The sequence below is a fragment of the Gallinula chloropus genome, assembly GCF_964237585.1.
Source record: "Gallinula chloropus genome assembly, chromosome: Z".
Classification (NCBI taxonomy): domain Eukaryota; kingdom Metazoa; phylum Chordata; class Aves; order Gruiformes; family Rallidae; genus Gallinula; species Gallinula chloropus.
In genome coordinates, this window is record NC_140089.1 from 57,193,115 (window position 1) to 57,217,573 (window position 24,459).

General features: G+C 46.4%; 1 protein-coding gene across 1 annotated transcript in view; it reads right to left on the minus strand.

Annotated features, from left to right (window-relative positions):
• LOC311203713 (uncharacterized protein) overlaps positions 1–24,085 on the minus strand; it is a gene marked incomplete at its 5' end in the record, with an annotated part of 71,391 nt that extends 47,306 nt beyond the window's left edge. The window contains 13 exon segments of the mRNA XM_084278470.1: positions 7,311–7,473; positions 7,477–7,553; positions 10,118–10,241; positions 11,514–11,641; positions 12,807–12,935; positions 13,363–13,491; positions 15,557–15,685; positions 16,053–16,187; positions 18,348–18,411; positions 19,660–19,823; positions 21,289–21,409; positions 22,225–22,399; positions 23,871–24,085. Coding sequence (XP_084134596.1) covers positions 7,311–7,473; positions 7,477–7,553; positions 10,118–10,241; positions 11,514–11,641; positions 12,807–12,935; positions 13,363–13,491; positions 15,557–15,685; positions 16,053–16,187; positions 18,348–18,411; positions 19,660–19,823; positions 21,289–21,409; positions 22,225–22,399; positions 23,871–24,085 — 1,753 coding nt within the window.
• Positions 24,086–24,459: the final 374 nt, after the last annotated feature.

Here is a 24,459-nt window from a genome sequence, read left to right on the forward strand (position 1 = left end):
TCCCAGGGGCACGGTCCCTGCCCTGGCTGGCACTGGAGGGACCTGCCACAGCCTGCCCCAGACCCGCCGCCGGCTCTTCACGCTCCCCGTGGATGGGAGAGGGGGCGTGGTGTGGGCTGGTGGGATGCCCAGCAAGAGCAGCGGCCGAGGTGCTGGGGCGCTCCTCTTCCCGAGCCCCTGCTGGGCTGCTGGAGGGGGCTGGTCCAGGGGCAGGAGAGCCGGCTCTGGAGGCAGCAGGATGGGGGGCAGAGGTGGGCCTGCCCTCCCGCGCCTCGGCTGCAGGGCCATCCTCCAGGCCCAGGAGACGTCGGGCCTCCCTGCGGCAGCGCCGCACGGCGACACTGATGAGCCGGCGCACGAACGACACTGCGCGCTCCTGCAGGCTGGGCTGCAGCAGCCGGACCAGCACGTCTTCATCCAGCCCGTATAAGCCCAGGACGGCCCGGATGAGGTCCTCCAACACATCTGCTGTGGAAGGCTGCCGTTGAAATGTGGCCCTCAGGTGTTGTTGTAGCCACGGCAGAAAGCGTTGGAGGAGGGCTGGGTGCTCATCAAAGAGAGATGCCCAGGTGTCTGGCTGCAGGCCACCCACTGTAGCCCTGGGCACCGTCTCCACCGCCGGCGGCTGGGCAGCTAGCGGGCGAGGGGGGCTGTCGGTCCCCGGGTGTGCGGGCGCTCCTCCAGCTGCAGGTATGGCAGGCCATGTTGAGTCCTCTCGTGGTGGTCTGATGTGGACCTCTTCAAATTCATGGTCTGCCCGCACCGAGTGCAAGATGGATTGTACTCCCCTCTTGCAGAGGGGGCACTCAGGTTTGCTGTTAGCCCACCGCAGGATGCAGGCGTAGCAGAACTGGTGGAGGCATGGCATCACGAAGGCGGCGTTGTCAATGCTGTCCAGGCAGACTGGACAGCGGTGTTCCACCTCCGTGGCCATGCTGTTCTGGCTGCGGTGGGCTGGGAGGAGCTGCGGGTGGTGAACTGCTTCCTCCAAATGGCGCTGCAGCAGCTGGAAGCTGCGCTCGAAGATGCGCCGCGTGTGCCCTGGACACACCCTTCAGTATCTCTGGGATACCGCACTGGAAAACCGTCCTGAGTAAGGCAGCAGCACCAAGCCTTCGCTCAGCACTCCAGCCTCGCTGGCTGCTCAGCTGGAGTCTGCGCTTGAGGCCGTTGGGCACCCCTGTGTGCTGGGTTACAGGGCTGGGTGACGTCACGCTTGTCCGTTGGTGACCAGTAAACATGGCACTCAGGCAGCTTCCAGAAGCTGCCATGTCAGATGACTACTTTTTGGTGGTCTTCTGGCTTTCACAAACCTTGACGGACAATAAAACACAACAGAACAGAACTGTCCCTGGTGGAAGGAACTCCAACAATCTTCTAGTCCGACTGCCCGACCACTCCAGGGCTGACCAAAAGTTCAAGCCTGTTGTTAAGGGCATTGTCCAAATGCCTCTGAAACGGATGGGCACGGGGCATGGGCCATCCCTTGAGGAAGGCTGTTGCAGTGTTTGATCACCCTCTTGATACAGAAATTGATCCTGAGCTCAAGTCTGAACCTGCCTTGACACAGCTTTGAGCGCTCACTCACATGCTCTGGCTTGGCCGGCCATGTGTGGAGCCAAGCGTTGCACTTGATGATCCTTGTGCATCTCTTCCCACTCAGGATATTCTGTTATTCTGTGAATTTATACTTGTGCCTGGCACCCACCCACCCAAGGTGCAGAAGCCAATAGTTTGTCTTGTTAAATTTCATGCCCTTGATGACTGCCCCATGCTCCAGTGTATCTACAGCCCACTGCAAGGCCTGTTCTTGCTCAAGAGACTTAACAGCGGCTGCCGGTTTAGTAGCATCAGTAAACTTGCTAACGGTGCATCCAACCCCTGCCCCCGGATCACTGATAAAAGGATTGACTGGAACTAGCCCTAGAACTGAGCCCTGAGGAACAAGCCCGAAGCACTTGGCTCACTCTTGTGGGTTTTCTCCTGCCTTTCTCTCCTTCCATTATGCCAAATCTCATCCTTGATCAAACGCTAACTAAATTGGAATAATATTTAAAGCAATAAATAAGTAGAACTAAAATAAATAACAATTTCCCACACATCTGCCTGTAACCAGTGTTTGAAATGAATCCTTGGAGGTCAGAGTTACAAAGGAGAAACTGCCATATGCTTTGCCCCTTTATGCTGCGTTTGTACGTTGTTACTGGCTCCTTAGTCATTATTCCAAGGCGATCATTGTTGTTATTATTATTAATTTATTAAAGGGAAAATATCTTGCTTTTGTGAAGTCAACTTCCCATCTTTCTCAAGGGTAAAGGTTAAAGTATTCAAGAGACTGGCTTGGAAGAATTGCCCTACTTCTGGACGTGGCTCGTCTAGGAACAGGCAGAACATCACAGAAGTTTAGGAGCTCAAAATCAGCCTTGATTTCTGTCAGAGTTTTGCGTGGCTGGGTCCTGGTGGAAAAGGGGGCGGGGGGCTGCAGAAAATGGCTGCTGCAAGAAGCAGCCAGAAGCTCTCTGCAGGCCCGAGAGAGTAAACATGGGCTAATTCAAGGCCAGAGTTGCTGCTGAACAAGGCCGAGCCAATCGTCCAATGTCACAGCGCATCAGGGAATCACATTTAGGAGAATAAAAACGCAGGCAGGTGCATTTTCCCACCAAAGAGGGGAGTGAGAAGATGTAAGGAGCTGTGCAGGCAGCAAGGCCGGGGAGGGCGGGAGAGGAGGCCTCGCCCTGCTGCTGGAGAGAATGATGCCCCTGCAGCCTGTGGAGAAAGCCATGGTGGAGCGGGTGTCCCCCCAGAGCCCATGGAAAAGGCTGAGACCCCACCTGCAGCCCCTGGAGAGGCTCCACGCTAGATGAAGCAGGTGGAGACATAGAGGAGATGCTGTGACCCACGTTAGAGCAAGCCCCTCCCTGTGCCGCAGTGCGGGGGAAGAAGGGAGTGAAATCATGACCAAAGTCTGAAGTGATAGAGCAGCTTTGGTGGGCGTCTGGCCTCCAGCCAGGGCCAAACCACCACAATTTATGACAAAGCATCTCAGGAACTACTTGCTGTCTCTAAGAGAGAGACTTGTATGCCATCAAATACATGACTTGGTTGTCCAGCATGGGTAAGTGTAACATGTTTTATAGTTCCTGCGCTATTTCTAGACCCACCCTCAGCAAAAGAAAGGGAAAGGAAAAAACGTCACAGCATTCACATCTTTCATTAGAAACTTTATTCCATCAGCCTACAGGTACATGAGGTGAAATAAATGGTAGTGAAGGGCAGAAGGACCAACAGCAGTCATCTTTGGAAAACAGAAACATTTTCACAACAAAACACCATTTTGTTACAGCTAAGAAAAAAAGCCAGGCACACTTGATAGCTTTTCTTTAAGGATGTATTACAGTTCAGTCACACCAAAGTGAAACGTTGTGGGCTAAAACTGGGAAGTTCTGTGCTTTAGCACTAGTACAAGCCTACCAAACCACATGATTTTCTGGGCAGCAATTAGGAAACACGCATCGTTCTGTCAAAATTTCTGTCCAAATGAGCTGTGTATTCTTCAGTCTGGACTTCAGAGCTTCAGTATAAGGATCATTAGATGGATACCTATGTAATGAAACAAATTCAGTCATGGTCACGGTACTTGGAGAATCCAATAGATCTTAACTGACACCTTGGCCACTTTGGAGTTTGTTTTATTCTGTATTCCCTTCAATATGAACTCAGCTTTGCAGATTGTCTCAACAGAAAGTATGAATGCACTGAAATCTTCTTTCCCCTAATCTGCATGTGCATCTCCAATTAAAATTTATGTGACTTCTCTGAGTACATCAAAATAAGGACAAACTTTATGCGTGACTGTGTTGTGATTAAAATCTTTGCTTAAAAGCCTTTAAGCCTTTTAAAAAACCTTGAGGTTCATGGTGTTTCTCCATGACCACCATTAGTACACCTACATTATGGAAAACCTCAAGTTTCTACTTACTACCTCAATTAAAGTCAGCTACACACCTTGTGCATCGTTTTGCACTTTAGTAAACTGGTACCAAGTTGCTCCCTTTTCAGTGTGACATTTCTCACTCTTGTAATGTGACTGTTTAGCAGCAAAGCTTCTCTTGCCGTCCCTGTCCCTGGTGAAGGCCTTTCTCTTAGTAGACAGTACTTGCTGAAATTACTCGTCAGCTTACTTGTTAAATTCCCACCACAATATAGTATCTCTGTTTGGATTTAAATTCTCTAAAGAGCATACTGGGATCTACAGAAAGGGCTAGATGATAAGCATGAAGATTAAGTTGGGGGGGTGGTCTCTCAAATTGACAGATGAGTGTCCTTCAGTGGAAGCCTCCTGGGGCACAGAGGGGACAGTGGGATTGCCAACGCCAGTCCCACGGGCTTTTGTCCTGTGGCTGTCATTTGACAAAACTATGTGAGCCCTGCAGGTAATCTGTTCAGAGTGTCTACCAGTGATCCTTCGCTGAAATAAATTCAGGGAGGACTCGTGCTTCCCGCTGTATGCCGTACGATGCAACTGCCTACCCCTTTTACCTGGGCACAGAGCAAATGTTGGGACACGCTGCTCCCAAGAAGCTGGAGAGCTACTGCCAGAAGAGGGTGGAGGAGCCTGCTGGGGCTCCATTACAAGCATGTTTTCCGGCACCATCACCAGCAGCAGCAGCTAGAAACAGTCCTGCCGCACCTGATGCAGGGTTCTAGAGGTAACTTGGCACTGACACAGAATGTCCGGTCTGGATCAACCATTTTATTTCCAGCTGAGATGTTTGGGGAACAATTCTGCTCCAATGCATCGCTACCTTGGCAGATTTCACAGTTCCCAACAGGCTGTTCTGGAGGGAGAGAAAGGAGCCTGTTGGAAAGGTGCTCTCCATGCAGAGCCAACAGAATAAGCTAAACTTTAAGGAGGGACTGGTTTGGACTTTCCTTCTGCTTCCTCGTTACTAGCCTTGACAACACCACCTTGATGTTTTTTCCCAATGAAGTAGGTTAAAGTGTTATGTATTAGGTAACCACCTCTGACAGACATGGGGACGACACGAATTCTGCCTTCAATCCTCTCCCTCTGCCCAGAGGTTCCTTCAGCCGGACAAAATAAAGGCCAGTTGGCCAAAATGCCAAAGAAACGCACACACGGTAGAATATTTTTGCAATTACAACTAGATGGCTAGAACACAGACACACAGCATAGAAATGGAGACAGGAGTTAATAAAGAATGGGGGGTACATGTGTCACATTATCAGCGATGCAAAAGACCAGCTTAAGCACGTGTTTCTCTACGTCAGCTATAAAAAAGAAAAGGTGCCTTTTTAGCAAGTATGCACAGAGATTGCTCAGTTATTTCTAAGAATAAAAAAAAAACAGAATACTTGACAATTTTTATCCTCTATTACAGACATTATTACTACCTGTTTATAAAATGTAAACCTTTCCTCGCAGTTAAGATTTACAGCAGTCATCACCTTTGTCCACTCCTTACATAATCAGTCCCTGGTGGCAAAAATAAACTGATGTAGCACACACCTTTTCTGAAGTAATTACTGATATGTTATGGAGCATTAGTTGTGTAGTGGCAGAAGTAGTGGTCAGAACTGCAACGTATGGAGCTGAATGGCAGCTCCTAAGGATAAAAATCCTTAGAAATGTTGGGAGAACTGGTGCGTTTTGGAGGAATGTCTAATTGGGAACAGAAAAGGCAAATGGTATCCTATGACAGAAGACATAGACTTTATTCCAGCCTAGAGACCATTGGGATAAGGAGGATTCTACCAGAACCCCAAGTTTTCTGGAACTACACCAGCCACAGTAACGCAGGAACTCGATAGGGCACCTGTCAGTGAAATACAGCCTCTGGGGGGGAAGATGCTGGTTTTCATGTCAAGAAGAGGAAACAGATTCTTTCTATCCCTCCCATAAACTTACTCCAGCTGTGTTCAGTACTTAACTGCTCCTGTGGGTCTGCATGGCCAAACCAGCTCAAGGACCGATCCGCCACTGACCAAGGCCAAGCCCATCAGCACCAGTCACAGCCCCTCTGTGGTCACATATTTAAGGAAAAATCCCACAAGTGGACGCTTTTTGCCACCAGAGGAGGGAGTGAGAAGATGAAAGAAACTTTGCAGACACCAAGGTCAGTGAAGAAGGGGAGGAGGAGGCGCTCCAGGTGCCACAGGAGAGATTCCCCTGCAGCCCGTGGAGAAGAGCATGGGGAACAGGTTGTCCCCTTGCCACCCACTGAAGATGATGGGGAGCAGAGATGCTTCCTGCAGCCCGTGGAGAGGCCCCAGGCTGGAGCGGGGAGACAAGTGTAGAAGATGCAGTGACCTGTGTTGGAGCAAGCTCCTGGCAGGACCTGCAGCCTATGCAGAGACAGGCCCCAGGCCACAGCATGTTTTCTGGGGGCACTGGGGGGCACCAGGATGGAGCAGTGTGGGCCTGAGAGACTCAGAGACGTTCTATGATTTTATGACTGTACTCCATAGCAGTGACCCACGCTGGGACAGCTGGTGAAGAGATGGAGCCCTGTGGGAAAAGACTGACGTTGAAGAAGTTTGTGGAGGACCCCATGCTGGAGGAGGGGAAGAGTGTAAGGAATGCCCACCCCCCCCTTTCCCGCTAAGAAGGAAGATTACTTATGAGGAACTGATGGAAACCCCCATTCCGCCACCCCCCTGTGACACCTCAGCGAGGAGGAAGGGAGAGAAATAATGAATAAAGTTGAGTCTTTGAAGAAGGGAGAGGCAGGGACAGGCCTTTTAGGATTTGGTTGCACTTCTCGTTATTCTACCCTGGTTTCTGTGCATGTGAGTGTGGTAAGATGGGTTTTTTCAATTCCCTGTTGAGTCTGTTCTGCCTGTGACGCTGATTGCGGAATGATCTCTCCCTGTCCTTATCTCCACTCCTAAGCCTCTCAAGAGGTATTTTCTCCCCCAGCTGAAAAGGGGAGTGAGAAGAGTGTCTTTGCTAGGAACCCGGCCTCCAGTCAAGGTGCAACCACCACAACAGCCTAAAATAGAGTGCGATCAAATGCTTAGCTTACGCTGTTGTTTAAAGACAGGCCTTCAAACCAGGGAAATTGAGCGCTCTCTCTAGGTTAGAGATCAGAGCTGAAGGTATTTAAAGCTCTGTCCTTGTGAACTCTACCACTTCCCTGGAAAAGAGATGGGTGGAGCAGAAACCAGAACCTGAACGTATCGCTTTTTTAGCTGATTTTTAATGTGTTTTGAGTAACCTGGCTCAAAGGAAAAAGTCCTGTGCTCTTTGTTCTTAACCTTCAACATCGAGAAGTACATTTTGCACTTACCAACTTCATAAACGTTCCTATTGGCTGAAGCAGAGCCAGCGATCTCAGCATACGGGGAGTCCCCGCGTGCCGGGGACTTCATTTCCACATAGCCGCATTCTGAACTTCTGGGGACAAGAGCTGGTGGGTCTTTTATAGTAGCGTAGGGGTTCTCAGAACTACTTTACGAGCAATTACTTAAATTATATTGGGAGTTCTTCACTAGATCTGCAACAAGAAAAACACGTGTTTCTCTCAAGCATGCTAGTAGTATGGACATCAATGCTACACAGGGTGTTGAGTTCTAACAACTCGCTCCCCATCAAATATTTAAATAGAAACCAGTCATAGCACTTCCAAATGGTTAGACAGTCCTTAATGAATCCACTTCTACTGCTATTCTTGTTTATGGCCCTTGGTCTTGTCATCAGCAAATTCCTGTTGCAGTCTGAGAACTGTCAATTCTGGTTAGAATAGTAGCTGGCATTCAATACAGATAATCCCAGAGTGGTTGGGGTTGGAAGGGACCTCAAAGCACATCTAGTTCCAGCGCCCTGCCGTGGGCAGAGACACCCTCCACTAGACCAGGTTGCCCAAAGCCCCATCCAGCCTGGCCCTGAACAATGCCAGGGAGGGGGCAGCCACCGCTTCTCTGGGCAGCCTGTGACGGGGCCTCACCACCCCAACAGAGAAAAATTCCATCCTAACACCTGATCTAAATCTAACCTCTTTCAGGTTAAGGCCATTACATTTTGTCCTTTCACTATATGCCCTTGTAAACAGCCCCTCTCCAGATTTCTGGTAGCCCCCTCCCTGTTAGGTAGTGAAAGGCTGCTACAGAATATCCAGAGCCTTCTCTTCTCAAGGCGGAACAAGCACAACTCTCTCAGCCTGTCTTTGTAGGAGAGGTGCTCCAGCCCTGCGGTGACCTTTGTAGCCCTCCCCTGGCCTCACTTCAGCAGCTCAGTGTCTTTTACTGGGGAGCTCAGAGCTGGACACTGTACTTCACGTGCTTTCACTTTCTGTGCCTTGGGCACTGTGGCTTGAGCACTTGCCAGAAAAGACTGAGGCAAAAAGTCATGAAGTACCTCAGCCTTCTCCAGATCCTGGGTAACTGCATCTCCTGTTTCCTTCTGGAGACAAGGCCAATTTTTCCTCTCACCCTCATTTTGTCACTGACGGAGCTATAGAAGCTTTTGATGTTGCCCTTGATGTCTCAGGCCAGATTTAATTCTGTCAGCACTTTAGCTTTCTTAACCTGGTCCCTGGCTGTTGGAACAGTTTCTCGTTATTCCCCCTAGACTACCTGCCCATGCTTCTACCCTCTGTAGGCTTCCTTTCCCTGTCTGAGTTTGCCCAGGAGCGCCTTGTTCATCCAGGCAGGTCTCCTGGTGCATTTGTTGGGCTGCATCTCTCCAGAGCTTGAAAGAGGCAGTCCTTGAATACTAACCAGCTGTCCTGGGCCCCTGGTCCTTCCAGGGCTTCGTTCCATGGTACTCTACTGAGCAGGTCCCTGAAGAGGCCGAAGTATGTTCTGCTGCAGTCCAGGGTAGTGAGCTTGCTGTGCACCCTCCTTACTTCCCTGAGGATCTAGAACTCCAACATTTCATGGTCACTGCAACCAAGATTGCATCATGGTACTCTGTTACAAGCATTACAGAAGTCTAAAGGAACTTTCTCTAGACAGTCTCTCTCTAAACAAAATACACAGTTTCCAAGAACAAAATTAGGTTATTTGAGAAGACCTAAACCAACTAAATTTATTCCTACTCCATCTTTATTTACTAGGTCTCATGTCAGCTGTCCTGCTGTTTTTGCCAAGCCTGACACCCAGGTCACAAGCCTAGAGCTACCCAAGCAATCCCACTGCACCTTCTAGAAACCAGGCATAACATCAGCATTCCTCCAGTCTTCCAGAATCTCCCCATGCAGTGGGGTAGCCACAGCCAGGATCTCTCAGAAGTCCCAAGTGCTGGTACATCTGCTCTAAGAAAATGTAAAGCTGAACTCTGAGCGTTAAACTGTTTTCTTAAAAACCCCGCGTCTCGGCCGGAGCTGTTGTTAGACCAAGGCTAGGGATGGGCAGGGAAAAATCCTGCTGCAGACTGCTTCTGATGCTGCACCTGATCCCCAGAACCTGACAGTGAGAAGGACTAGAAATGAAGGTAATTAAATCATCTAAAGAATAATGGCACTCAGAGTCCCTTCTAAGGCTTTCACTGGGCAGAGACATGAGGAGTGTGATCCAGCCTTTTTGGGATGCTTGAGATTGGGAAAGGATGAAGCGACAACAGGATACAGAAATTCTCACCCCTTCTCAGGAATTTTCTTTTGACGGACAATGTGCTGTGTTTCAGCAGACAGGAGGCTTAGCTGGGAAGATGCTGCTACAATTTACATCTGCAGCAGCCCAGATGATGAGAAACTACTTCAAAAAGCCTTGATTCTGTGTGGTGGGGATTAGAGAAAAGGATTCACCCAACCCCACACCTATTTAATCAAAGTAATTTTGCCAAAGCAGATCCTTATTTACAACACCCATTGATTTATGAAAGTAATTAGTATGAAAATAGTTGTATGACAATATGATGAGAGTTTTGCATATCATGTCTGCACTGGGCATCAGGTGGATTCACCGCTCCTCACAAGGAGTCACTTTTTTGTCTCCTTGAAGAAAGGTCGAACCCATAACCCTGAACCTCACGCACAGCCAGACCACCTTGGCATTACCCTGAGCGGAGAACCAGGAAAAATTCCCTGCTTCCCTCTCTATCCCAAACACAGTAAATACCATTCACCCTCTCCTCCTCCTCCTTCTTCCTTCTTACCAAGCTCGTTGAGGTAGCCACCATGTTTCCAGTCTGCAGGCAATGTTCCCGCGTAGTCCATGACAGTTCCTCGTTTTCCAGGTTCCACGTTTTTAAGGTTCACAAACAGCTGATTGGTTTTGGCCTAATTCAAAGGAAGACAGATAACAGAAACTGAAACTGATGGGAAGTTACAGGATTTCCAGGTGCTAATCAGGCAAAGTGGTTTGGGTTTGCGTGGCCAGGTTTTGGTAGCGGTGGGGGGCCAGGGGTGGCTTCTGCAAGAAGCTCCTAGAAGCTTCCCCTACGTCTGACAGAGTAAATACCCGACGGCTCAAGGATGGACCCACCGCTGGCCAGTGACGAGCCCATCAGCGATGGTGGCAGCACCTCTGTGATAGGATGTTTCAGAAGGAAAAAAACCCACAGGCAGACACTTCTTGCTGCCAGAGAAGGGAGTGAGAAGATGAAGAAACTCTGCAGACACCAAGGCCAGGGAAGAAGGAGGGGGAGGAAGCGCTCCAGGCACCAGAGGGGAGACTCCCCAGCAGCCCATGGAGAAGACCATGGTGAAGCAGGCAGTCCTGCTGCAGCCCAGGAGGAAGATGCCAAGTAGAGATCCCAGCTGCAGCTCCATGCTGGAGCGGGTGGACACACCTGAAGGAGGCAGTGACCTCATGGGAAGCCTGCATTAGAGCAAGCTCCTGGCAGGACCTGCAGCCCGTGGACAGAGGAGCCCACACCGCAGCAGGTTTGCCTGGGGCAAGCTGTGGCTCTGTGGGGAAGCAGGCTGGAGCAGTCTGTCCCTGGAGGTCTGAGCCACATGTAAGCCACACCGGGGCAGTTGGTGAAGAGCTGTAGCCCCCATGGTAAGGATTCATGTTGGAGAAGTTCATGGAGGATTGTCTGATGTGGGAAAGACCCCACACTGGAGCGGGGGAAGCATGTGAGGAGTCCTCTGCCTGAAGAGGAAGGAGCGGCAAAGACAATGTGTGATTAACTGGCCACAATCCCCATTCTGCCCCCGTCCTGTGCCGCTCGGGGGTAGGTGGCAGAGAATTTGTGAATAAAGTTGAGGCCAGGAAGAAGGGAGGGGTGAGGGGAGGTGTTTGAAGATTTGGTTTTATACCTCATTATCTCACTCTCTTTTGATTTGGTAGGAAATTAGATGCTTTGCCCATGATGTTACCTGCGGAATGATCTCTCCCTGCTCTTATCTCAACTCATAAGCTTTTGGTTATATCTTCTCTCCCCTGTCCAGCTGTGGAGGGGAGTTATAGAGCGGCTTTGCTGGGCACCAGACCTCCAGCCAGGGTCAACCCACCACAAAAAGAAACCAAACCTGAAACATGATGGAACCAAATGAAATAAACTAGAAGCTAATTGACAGAGGAGCACTGAGATTTTGATGCTCTACCTTTGCCAGGGTCAGTCTGTCCATGTTGTTGACATGAGGTGCGGTAGCGCACTGAGTCAGAGTATGATAACTGGGGTTAGAGAAATAGTGACTGTTGGAATTTCCACCGGTACTGTGAGGGATGGCTTCTGAAAAGAAAATAAAATCAACAACTATCAATAGCATGGCATTTCTTTCTGAGGAGAAGTTTTTGACAGCTCTGCACTCATTCCAAAACCTAATGGGAGAGTTTCTGGAAAGAGCTACCTAGGAAATTGCCATTCATTTGACGGATTTAGGGACACAGAGCAGGAACTGACAGGTCACTTGAAGCAAGAGCATGTTACTTGCTAACTTACTTCTCTCCTGAGGTTCCTTGCTCTCTTTTGCCTCTGCAGTCACTGTCCCAATTACAGAGAATTTTAACCACCAAGTTCATAGCAACACTCTCTAGTGCCTCAAGAGCACCCCCACCTTTGCTGACAGCTCTTTCTTGGCTCTGAAAACTCTTTCTGCCACCTTCTTCACCTGCTGCCTGCCTTAACAGCTGTGGGCAGAAGACAGCAGTGCCTGAAGTTTCACGTACCCGTTGCGTCACTCCCAGGTTTGCTCTTTGCCTTCACTTGTTTCAGACTCGAGCCTTCAGATGGAGCTTCTTAACTGTATCGGGATTACAGATCTGCAGCACCACGGACGCTACCCTTTGTTCCTAGCCCTAAACTCTGTCTGTCCATGGCCAGCAGATGGCAATGTGTCACCAGTGGCAGACCCCTACGGACAAGATTTGCTTCGAGAGGATCTCTGTGTATCTGGGAGACTATGAGAAGGGAAGAGGGAAAAGGAGAAGGGAATTGTCTCTACTTGGGATTTGGCTTTACTTGTACTGGGCCTGCCACTAAGGCCGTGAAATTAGGAAGGAACGAAAACCGAAAAAGAAGAAAAGGGTAAAAGACAATGAAGAAACAGGCAAAACAGCAACCAATTGTCCTTCTCCACCAGACTGTCAGGTCTCCCAGGCTACTCAGAGCCCCGTGCTTCAAAACCCATGCAGTCGTATGAGCGGAGCCAGACATCTGGCTGGTGTCACGTCATATGACATGTGTGCCGATGTGGGAAGACAGCAAGAGATAAGGTCTTCATAACCAATTCTGCAGGTTTTCTCTGGAAAAAGCCCAGGTCCAACTCCTGAAGCATCTACCCCATTAAGACTCCCCCTGAAGCAAAGAGGATGTATCAAAACACTGGCCAAAACAGAGACTCCCCTGACGGTTGAGTAATTGCTCTTAGGCACCAACACTTGCCATTCCTACTCACTTTGCTCACAGTGCTTCCCCATGAAGCCCGTGCGGCAGGTGCACTGCCCACTGATGTGGTCGCAGTCAGCTCCGTTCTGACACTGGCATAGCAATGCACAGTCCTTCCCGTAAAAACCCAGGGGACATCCTGCAATAGAAGGAGCGGGAAGAGAACTGGAGTGAAGCAACTGCTCCAGAACTAAAATGCAAACATCCTGGGTAAGTATATTAATGGACTACAGCCAGTACTGCACATCCGCAGGGGGAGCATCTGAATGTCAGAGTCATTCATTCTGTGTGTGCACATGACAGACTCTTCCACAGGGATGCCCAGCCGCAGCCAAAAGTTGTCTTCCTCTAAAGCAAGGCTAAAGAGGAGTTCAAATGTAGTTGCCAGCACTCTGCCAGTGCTTATGCAGCTGCCTCCCCTGCTACCGCGGAGGTAACGTGTAACATCTTCTGGGCCAAAAATGCTTAGCAGCGTGGGAAGACATCAACGACTGAAATGTGAAAACACCAAAGGAAAGTTCTGTCACTCGTTTATAGACCAAGAATGGATGACAAAAGTCACTTACTCTGTGTACAGTAAAGGCCAGTCCATCCTGGAGTACATTTGCACTCCCCATCGCAGGCACTGCAGTAAGCTCCATTATGGCAATTGCACGTGTGGATGCAGTTCGGTCCCCAGTGGGAAGGTGGGCAAGCTAAAACAACCCACAGCAATTCATTAATTGATCCCAAATGACAAAGATCAGTGATATCCACAAACAGAGCTGCTTACATTCACATAGAAGCACTGCTTCACTTGGTGTTTGTTGTTTTGCTTTTAAAGCCATTTCTTGGGCTACTCCATTCTGAGCAAATCGCCACAGGTTGGGTTTTCTCTAACTAAGGACTTCTTTTACTCTACATAAAAAGTGTTGAAAAAAATTGGAAGTGTCGAAAAAGCCAGCAATTCAAACTTGATCCTCAGTAACTAGGACACTCATACCAGCTTTCTCCACACAGAAAGCCAAGTAACTTTCCTCTTTTCATTATTTTTTAATCTGCAAGCAGTTACGTTGAACACAGCCAAAGGTATAAGTCTTCTAAGCCTCAAAACTGAAGGAGTACAAACAGAGAAGGTTGAAACACATCTCACAGCCTATAGATTTAGGCTAAATATGAAGCTTAATTCTTTAATTTCTAATGTTAGAGTCTAGGTAATTACCTAAATAGAGTGCAAATGATCAGGACTGTACCTTTATCAAGTGGACTCTTGCTGCTGTGGTTGCATTGATGAATATAGTATTTTTTAAAAAAAGTAATTCCTGAATCCTTTAAATGCAAAAGGACTCATCTATGTGTGGGCTGCATTTTTGCAAAGTGGTGGTTTTGCCCAAATTTCACTTCATTAAGAAATATACTACATTGTAGTGACAAAAAAATAAACACTAAGTTTGGTTTTTCTTGTTTTTGCTTCATATGTGCCTTATGATTCTTTTTGTTATTGTTTTTGTTTGAAAATAGTGGTCAGCTATGAAGGAATGTAAATCCCATACAGATGAAAGGTTAAAAGTTTTAAGAAGGTTACTGGTTCCAGAAGAATTTAATGGAATCGTTATTTTCCATGTGAACAAAAGGCCTGTACACAAAGCAAAGAAACTTGCTCTGTTACAGCCCATGAGCATAGTCTAAATAGATGCTTCCACTCATATTGCTGGCACCATTTTCTTGTTATTGATTTGTGAGTAAGTCTCTCCTCCTCCTAAATACCCCTATTCTTCTACTCTCCAAAATACCTACTTATTTTACCATAAAACCAGACGCCTTTCTTGCTACTGGCTTCCACAGGAATCGGCTCAAGATTTATCTTGCTATGATACTTAGTTGTGCATGCCAATCACTTCACAGAATTTAGACAGCAAAGAGTTTTTTTTCCAAAGTCACCAGCTGCTACATTGCACTGGTACAGAGCTAGTTAACCTGGACTAGCCAAGCCATAAATGAGTTACCGTAAGTGACGTGAAACCAATGTGGGATGGTATTCGGAAATGCACCTCCCTGGAAATCAGCACAGTCTCTTTGGAATGTTGACGTATCAGGCTTTGGTGTGGCTTCTTTTATTCACAGAAATGGGTTGACTGAAACTTTGGAATACAGTGTTTTGGACCGTGTGGATTTTGGTACTTCATGGAATTGGATCTATTTCTCGTGAGAATTCTGCCTCAGGTTTTTCTCTCCTATTATCAGTATTTTCATAGACCTGACAAGGCATCTGGAGAATGCTGAATTATTTCATAAAAGAACTCCTATGAAACATAATGAAATTAGGGCCTAGCACTCTGAGTCAGTAACAAAGTCTTCACTGGTTTAGCATACCAAGGCAATACTCCTCAAGTGAGGTAGAATGGCAGTAAAAAGGGGTATCTGCGTTGTGCTTTTATGTGGCAAGGTTCTGGTGGCGAAGGGGGGAAGCAGGGGTGGCTTCTGCAAGAAGCAGCCAGAAGCTCTCTGCAGATCCTCTACAACTCTTCTTGGGCAGTGAAAGACTGAAAATTGGTCTCTTCTCTCATATTCTCCATCCCACTTCTTAGAAAAGCCAGAGTGCAATTATGTTGCTGATAGTGCTGATAAACTGAAGAAGAAAACTTTCGGATTTCTTCCTCCTATACCACACAGTCCTCATTTCTGACTTGGACAGTGGGTTTTTTACTAAATACTAGATAATGTAAATAGCCAAACCTGAACTGATTGTTGTTAAAAGAAAGGGGAACATTCCATACTTACGTTGAGAGCAGTCACTACCAATCCAGCCAGGGTAACACTGACAGGATTTATCAATAGGATTGCACGTTCCGTTACTGGTGCACGTGCATATTCCAATGCAGTTCTTGCCAAATCTGCCACTGGGACATACTGGAACAAAACACAATTAGAACTCCTTAGTAATCAGAATGGGATTACCTTTTCTTTATTTCAAGAGGAATCTTGATACTAGGATCAAGACAGGTACTGCTTAGTATAATGTTCAGTAAGGCATTAGAAATTCTGGGAAGCCCTTTATACATGCTCATTATACAAATAATACAAATAACAATACAGTGGGTTTCATACTGTAGGATCAAATGTTCAAACAGTTTAAACCTGCTTAAGATTCCTAATTTATACGCTGCAAGCACTACAACAGCAACTGCTGTTGGTTTTATGGCTTCCAAGCGACGGAAGGAAAATTGCTGAAGTGCCTGGTCTCTCTGTCCCAGAGAGTCTTTACTACAACTTGTACCTTTGTTACAGAGGGCTCCTGTAAATCCAGGTAAGCAGTCATGTAAGCCAGTAATATGGTGGCAGGGACCACTGCTGTGTACACACTGGGGGCATGTCTGGCTGCAGCGGTGTCCATAAATCCCAGGGGAACAGACTGGAATCAGAAAGAACAAACCGTCATTCCTTCCTACACTTTCTATACAGCCGTGAACTACTCTTCAGAGCACTTCCTGACTCTGAATTAGCGCTGCTTTCTAAATACACAAGGCTGGCAATGGCATCCTCATTATTCGTGCAGTTCAAGGCTTTACACTCACAAATGGAGATTTGCTCGTCTTCCTCTAAGGTTTGCTATATCCCAGCTCTTAATGACTTAACTGACATTCTGTTACTTGTCAGGCCATGCTGACTTGGGTTGCAGGTGAAATGCATCTCTAGTTTTTATGTTATACACATTTGACTACACATTGTATGTCCTCTCCAACGCAAACAACTCCTAAGGCATATTTGAAGAAAAGTCATTTAAAAAGATAGACTGGATAGTTTTATCTGTAGAGGAGTATGGTCATCTTAGACCTTGACTTCTTACCTGTTTCCTAACTTGGAAAACAAATAGCCATTACTTCACTGAGAAAAACTTACCAATGTTTTCCAGTGATCCTTTAGGTACTCATGACATGATACAGCCAGCTACACATCACCTAACTTTTAGAGAACCTGAGACCAGAAATAGGAATTCACTTAATTCTTACGTGAAAGGCACAAGTTTCTTTTAAAAAAGGAGGGAAAAAAAAGGGGGGGGCGAGGAGGACAGACAGGGGTTCCATAAAATCTCCTCCTTTGCTGCTCTAATCCCTTCTGGTATTTTTTTCCTGATAAATTAGAATATTAGGTAACGCATCAAGAGAAATAGCTGTTGCACAGCAGCACAATTAGCACAATGCACAATTAGCACTCACAGAACTTAACTTGGAACCTTTCCCGTATTTTAATTTCATTCAAGATTCAGTCTTTTAATTATACACTCGATACGAGTTACATGGCTCGATCTCCCTAGAGATCCTCGCTGTTTTGGTAGGTAATACTAAACACCAAAAAATACCAAGTCTGATGGTTACTTTAACAAACCTAAAAGAAAAAAAACCCAAGCTATTCTAACATACTTTGTTGAATTTAGTTCCTTCCTCTATTGTCACAAACCCTTTGCCTGCTGCTCCACTTATTATGCATATACATATGTTCCACAACACCTTTCTTAATCCTACCTTCTGATGCTATCTCTGCAGTGTAACTTTATAGAGCAGCTATTTGAGATCGTGTTATGAAAGTATTGCTCAGGAGTATTGCTCTGACATGTGAAGCGTGGGAGGAGGATATTTCCAGACACCGAACAGAAAGCAAACTATGCTCTTTATGTCATACAGTGTGTCCTGACATCACCAACGTGTTGAAACTAGTCCGTTACACACGCTGCTGTGATGACATCATTCCAGGACAGATACTCCATTTTTTCTAGAATCACGCACAAAGTCTCTTTCTAGCAAAATCTTTTTCCTTTCCATAGATGAAGATTTCACTGAAGCCAAAAGCAGTGTCTCCTTTCCAATACCTGAGGTCACGCAGTCAAGGTCTGTGCTACGCCTGAAGTCGTCATCTCCACCCAGGATAGTTCTATCACACCGGCCAGCTCATTTTTAGAACCTGTTACAAAAAGATGCTACACTTTTACTACGGACTTTCAAATCATAGAATCTACCTACTTTAACCTGGCTTCATTCGTTACCATACTTTTGGTCTCTGGTGATTTGTCTGCCCTAGTGTCTCACAAACTACTCATCGATGGCACAATGACAATACTACTATTTTCTCATCATTCACTCCAATTACTTTTATTATTTTTGCAGCCTTGCCATTTCCCAGCGGTATCTGAGTGACTGAGGGGAGGTCGCACTGCGGCTTTTGGGACGACAATAAGGCCAAGAACACTCTGGGCTCAGTTAGGTGAGTGCTGGCTGTGGCAGCCTCCCTCTCTTTCTGTGAGGACTCCTGTGGAGAGAGTCCACAGAGACTACTGACCCTTGAATACAAACAGGAAAGCTGAAGCTTGCAACGCTACAGTATCGCACGGAGACACAAAACTCCAGAACCCTCTGAGAGGGGCATACTTAAGAGTGTCAACTCCATCTTATGGAAGCTGGAAGAGTTTTCCCAACACTTACATAGACATTTAGGTGAGAACTCAAATCCCTTCCTGGAGATAAAAGGTTTGTGATAGCATGCCCTTCTGCAGAGTTTCATCATGTTTTCAAATTACCTTGCTCTCCATAGACAACAGTGCCAAACACAAATTCTAATGGATAACCAAATACAAATACTTCCTAAAACCACAAGGAAAATGCCAGAGAAACCTTGCAGAAAAGTGCAACAATTTTCATGCAGAACAAAATATGTGCAGAGACACTTGAGTTCTCAAGTTTGAAAAACCTAAGTGGAAGCACAGCTTCTGCACAACTGATCCTCTTTTTGGCTGCCAGAGCCAAGCTTTCTGGGTTCCTGCACGCAAGGCTTTACGTACCAGAGCTGCCAGCACAGCCTTGCATATTTACAGCTCTTCACCACTTCCTGAGGAATGGTTCTGTGAAGGCGCGCAAGGTTTCAGATTGACCCGTCTACCCTCCTACTCCCAGTTTGCCTGTGGATCCCACACTCAACAACATTTCCATACCTGTGAATCACAGATGGAACAAAACAGCCACAGAACTGGCCCCTGTCTCCTTCCAGCCCCACACAGTCCTCCTGTAGAGCAGAGAATTTATTTAAAAACTGGAGTTTCTAAGAATTTCCTAGAAAACCAAACACTATCACTGGAAAAGATGGAGCCAGTTTTTCAGAGAAAGAGTTCATGTTTTGACTACAAAATGTAATAAAAAACAGTTATGGAATAAAACAAATCGGTTTTGACTTTTACCATTTTAAAACCTTTGAAATTAGATATTTTGATTGCTCTCCCCAAGCACAAATTGCAAGGTGCAGCAGACCTGATGAGGCAATGTTATGGCAGTGCAATGATTTCTAACTTTGCACTTCTCAATGTCGGCGTGACAGCGTCAGAGCCCCAAGAGGAAGGCAAAGACCTGTCTGTCACTGCACTCTTCGCAGTGCCTTCTCACAGCTGACTAAGAATGAAGGCAACTTCTCCGTTCATATTGTACCAGAGATAGAAGATAATGTAATCAAAACTAGGTTGTTTGATGTTAAGTATCTATTTCTGGCACATTCTTTCCTCTCACAGTTTTTTCTGCTTTAACAGAAGCACTCTGGAGAGCATTTGATGCCAACGGGGAAAAATTTGGGTCTGTGTTTTTCAACAAATTCTAAAGGAGCTGGAGAAAAGTCTGAGGCTCAACTTTAAAGCATGGAAGCAGGAAGAGTTTTTCATCTGTGCATCTTAACTGTGTGTTTTCTGCACTTCAGTGTGTTGCACTGCAGAGTTCTTCCCAAAGATTTGTCGTCATGTGTCACCAATCTTCAACCCAGTTGTGTATGGGCTACCAGGAGCAGTCCTCCTTGGAGACTTATCCCCCCGACAAAATTCAGTGCAAAATCTGGTGAAATTATGAAACTACCTGGCAAGGGAATTCACATTTTTCTCCTCTCCAGCCTGGAGCACAGGTACAGGTTCCATCCAGAGCTTTGCAAGCCCCTCCGTTAAGGCACTGGCAAGTTAAGTTACAGCCAAGCCCCCAGGTACTTCTGGGACAATTTATTGAGCAATCTACACCATGCCAACCTGCCAAAAAGAAGAATTTCAAGTGACAAATTAATCCAAGTTTTCCCCCATTCCTCTCTGAGGACGTGTTTCACTCTGCCTATCAGGCAGCATCTTTCGGAGATGTGCAATCCCAGGGTACCACTAGCTACAAGCTAGTAGCAGCAGTTTCAGACGAGGACTCGTCCACGTTGGAACAAGGGTGGTGAAGGGCACCTCCTGACATCTCTGCACAGCACACATTTGCAGATGGGTGCCACCGTGCAATAGCAATTCAGGGCAGATTGGCAAGGAAAACACAGACACCTTGAAATTACACTACCAAGCACCAGAGGATACTGAAGGTTTAAGGCATGGGTTGAAAAAGCAAGGACTGTATTCCCTACATTCAAGCTGCTGCTTTCATCACTCTTCCGCCAGTACTGAACAGATGGAGTTCTGCAATACAGTTTATTTTTTTTATTATGCTGGGTAGCAATGATTTGCAGACTGCACGCTGGAGGCAGAGAAATGGAAATAGATTTTTAAAAATGTGACCATCTGATACAATAGAAACGGCAGGAGACAGTCTGACGTGACCATCAGCAGTGACACAAGCCAAGGTTCTAATTTTGTACCTTGTTTACAGCAAGCCAAGGGAAAAGTAATTCTGCACTGAGCCTAATCAATAGACTGTGCAAAACACATGGATTGAAACGAAGCCGCCTCGTGCCCTGGATAGAGAACTTCACATTTAGGGGTCATTTCAGGCAAAAATCAGTCCCTGACAGAGGTGGGCAGGCACGTGCAGTTTCTGAGGGGGTACAATGTCCATCAGAATTACTGCTGGGAGGTGAGAGCCAGGCAGGGAGGTCAAGGACCGTCAGTCTAGTCACACGAATACTGGGAGACCTAGAAAGTTTCTCACAGAAGCAGGGAACAGCGCGCAAAGGCTTGGAAGGGTCTTAGGCAAGGTTTTCTCAGAGAGCTGGTGAGGAAAAGAGCATTCAAATAGAATAAATTGCCAGTAGATACTAACATCAGTGCTAAAATGGCAGGAAGAAATCGGTGCCTCTGTGTGGCTGAGAGGGGCAAGGGTTGCAGCCAGAGGTCATGCACACCCAGGCTGAGGGAAACCCGCCTATGCATTTCGACTAGGCAGGCTGCTGTCAGACACATGGCAGGCATGCCTGTGGTACATCCAGCAGATGACAGCACTGCCACCAAGAGAGAAGTGGTGGCACACCTCAGGGTAAACACCAGTAATTCACTAAGCCGCAGCAGCCTCCAGCCCACTGAGAACACAAACATGAGGCATGTGCACTCTTCTTGGGGCAGATGGTTTCCTAGTTTTCACCTCCCAGAGCAGCAGATGCATAAATCAGCTGGTGATATGGCCTTCAGCGTGGTCTGCTTTTTATTAAGTTTCTTTCTTCTTCTCTACTTCCAAAACTCAAATTCATTTTATGATTAGGGAAAAAGGAAATTAATCTGAAGGGATGCTTACCTGCTTTGCAGGCACAAGAAACATCTACTGGTGAACAGATGGCTTCGTTTTTGCAGTTGCATACAGATGAACAGTTTATTCCATACGTCCCCAGAAGACAGGCAGTACCACAAGCAGCACCCTGAATGACACAAAAACAGAGTCTAAAAACTATTCAGACAATAGAACCAGTACATTCTGTAGACTGACTCAGGTGCTACAAAAGCCAGAGAACATGCCTGTTCCAGGCTGTCACTAAGGTATCTGAAATTTCATGGCGAGGGACTCCTTCATGCTCTTTAAGTCCACAGTAAGCATTACTTTCCTGTTAGTTGTTGGGAGAGCTCAGGTCACACAGCAAACACCACTTGGTTAGATCAATGGACAGTATCTTAAGTAATAAGGAAGCCCTTCACGAAACCAAATCTCGGTAAGACAGCAGGTTCATGGAACGTGGATGTCTACGGTATTTTTAGGAATTAATTTGACTGAAGTTTTCACAGTTGTTGTTCCTACAACAGTCACCCTGTAAATATCCAAAGCACAGGTAACCGCAAATGCATGGAAAAGCTGCAGAATAATCCATCCTGAACCGCAAAAACAAGTGTCTTGCTCTAGATTTTCTCTGGATGGAACATCAGGAGCTGCTGCAGCAAGATAATGATTGAAACCATCATTCCTCCCTTTATTTACACCTCACAAGCACATCCTCCTACTTATCACTGTCTTACAAAGTCACTATCTTTTCTTTCCTGAAATGCCTTCACTTCAGTGCTGAGAACCAATCACATTTTTGCCTCAGAATCTTAGACAACGCCCAGTATTATTTATGTACCTAAATACCGTTACCTTTCTTTTCCTGTGGTGGAGAAAGGACACTCGGGCACCATGAAGAACTTGGCACTCAACTAAAGCCAATGGAGTTGAAAATGTACTGCGAAAGAGAGACTTATTTACCTCAAATCCGGGGGCACAGGTGCATTTTCCAGTCACACTATTGCAGTCAGCACCATTTTGGCAGCTGCGGATCTGCTGACATGACTCGCCATAGAATCCTGGAGAACACGTCTCGTTGCAGTAGAGCCCCGACCAGCCAGGCTTGCAGGAGCATTCCCCAGACACAGGGTGACAGCTGCCAGGAGGGGATGGAAGGATAAGTAATTCAGGACTAAAAATGACAATCTACAACTGAACAGTTCTTGAGATCTAAATTAGAACGTATTTATAAAACTACTAGTACTGGCATTTTAAGACATACATCACTGTCCTGTAAATAGATGTAGGAAGCTGTAATACTTTTGAAGGATTTTGATGGGTTTTCATGAAGTCAGACTAATTGGCAGTAAGATTTATACATTAAGAAAGGGAGCCTATATATATATGTATGCACATATCCCTCAGAGAAAGCAAGAGACAAAAGAAAGGCCACCAGAACGTGTCCTGAAAAAACCCTAATCCCAGCCTAACTATACCAAATTAGTTGGTGATGCAGAATGACCTCCCACAGTCTTATTTACAAATGTGAAGCAGGGGTGGAAGATCACCAGAAAGAGCTTACAAGACAAAAGGAAAAACCCTTGTAGAAAAGTACGTAGCTACAGTGTGCTCTTTTTACACCAGGTGTCACGTGAGTAAAGACATGCCAAAACCAGCCTGAAATGCTACAATTCCTACATTTTGTACATTCCTGTACAAAACAAGGCGCTAATGTTGACAAAGGCAGACAGAGGCCTTTTTTGCTTCTTCCTGCAAACTGCATCTTCAGAATGACAAGTTTCTGTAAACCCCCCAACCTGTGATGGGAAGTGGCAGGGACGTATGGATCTGCTCATACCAGGTCACAGCGCTGTTGCTGTACCCCACTGAGGAAACGGGGTTTATGTGGCCTTAGTCTCAGCCAGCCAGTGCTCACTCTCTCTTTTCTCTTGACTGTTGAGTACCAAGGGAAAAATGGATACTTTCACCTGGTCACGGAGAACAGAGGGCTGGGTTCAATACACACTCCAGCTCAAATCCTTGCATATCTACCAAAAGAGGTAATGGACAAGAACCATTTCTGAAAAAACTCTTTGCATAAGAGGCTTGTTACCTGCTGGTGCTCTCTGGACCCCTGGAAAATAATAGAACCTCCCAGGTATACCTATATCTAACCCTTCACGAAGCATAGAGGCTGACAAGCACGAGGATTGGCTGGAGCTGCCATCAACTGACGACATATACTGATTTCAGTTATTTTGCACTTACAGCACACCAGAACGTGCAAGGGATATATGATCTATCCTGCCTACACACAGTGAGCAATGTAATGATCTACCCACCTGGTAAACAGAGACAAAGGTCCCACTTTGTCATAATATTTATTTGGCGGGTAAGCAACCAAATAAATACAGCAATGAATATTAAGATCACATATAGCTGCAAGCACTGTAATTCAGAAGCTCTTTTGGGCTGAGAGTTTCCTGATCCAGTTAGGGAATACCAGATTCTCTCACAAGTCCTTCGCTGCTTCAGATTGCATGAAAGTACTAGAAAAATCAGGAAATCTTTCTTTTCAGATTTCTATCTTCTCTACAGAAGAACAGGTTCAAGGGTGTAAAGCCTACCTCCAGGTAGTGGGCCTGTGCCAGGGACATCTTTTATCACACTTGAGACCATAAATTCCTTCAGGACAAAGCCTTGTTTCACACTGCTCTCCAGTGTATCCTGCTTCACAGAGACAGGCACCACCAATATGGTAGCATTTCCCACCATTCATACACTTGCAGGGCTCAGCACACTGCACCCCGTACGTCCCCACTGGACACTCCTCTTGGCACATATGAGAAAAACAAAGAAAAAAGTGGGTTAGTTCCCATCAAATACAGCTTTGGGACATTCCAGGGAAATCGAGTTTATGAGCAATCTCTATACGGCTCTAAAAAGCCTCTGAAGTGGAGCAGTGATTTATAGAAATTCATGTTTCAAGTACTTTATGTCAGAATTTGTAACTTTTAGAAGTAAACTGGATTCTCCACTTAGCAATAGCGTGAACAGCCAGCAGATTTCTGTGCCCCTGTAGATGCTCAGGGCCTGGCAGTCCTCTGGCAATCACGCTCAGCAGTCTCTGATGAGAACCTTTTCTAACTGTGTTTTCCAAACACACTATGTTTGACACAAGGCACGGAAAAATGTAATAGAAGTCACAAGAGCCTT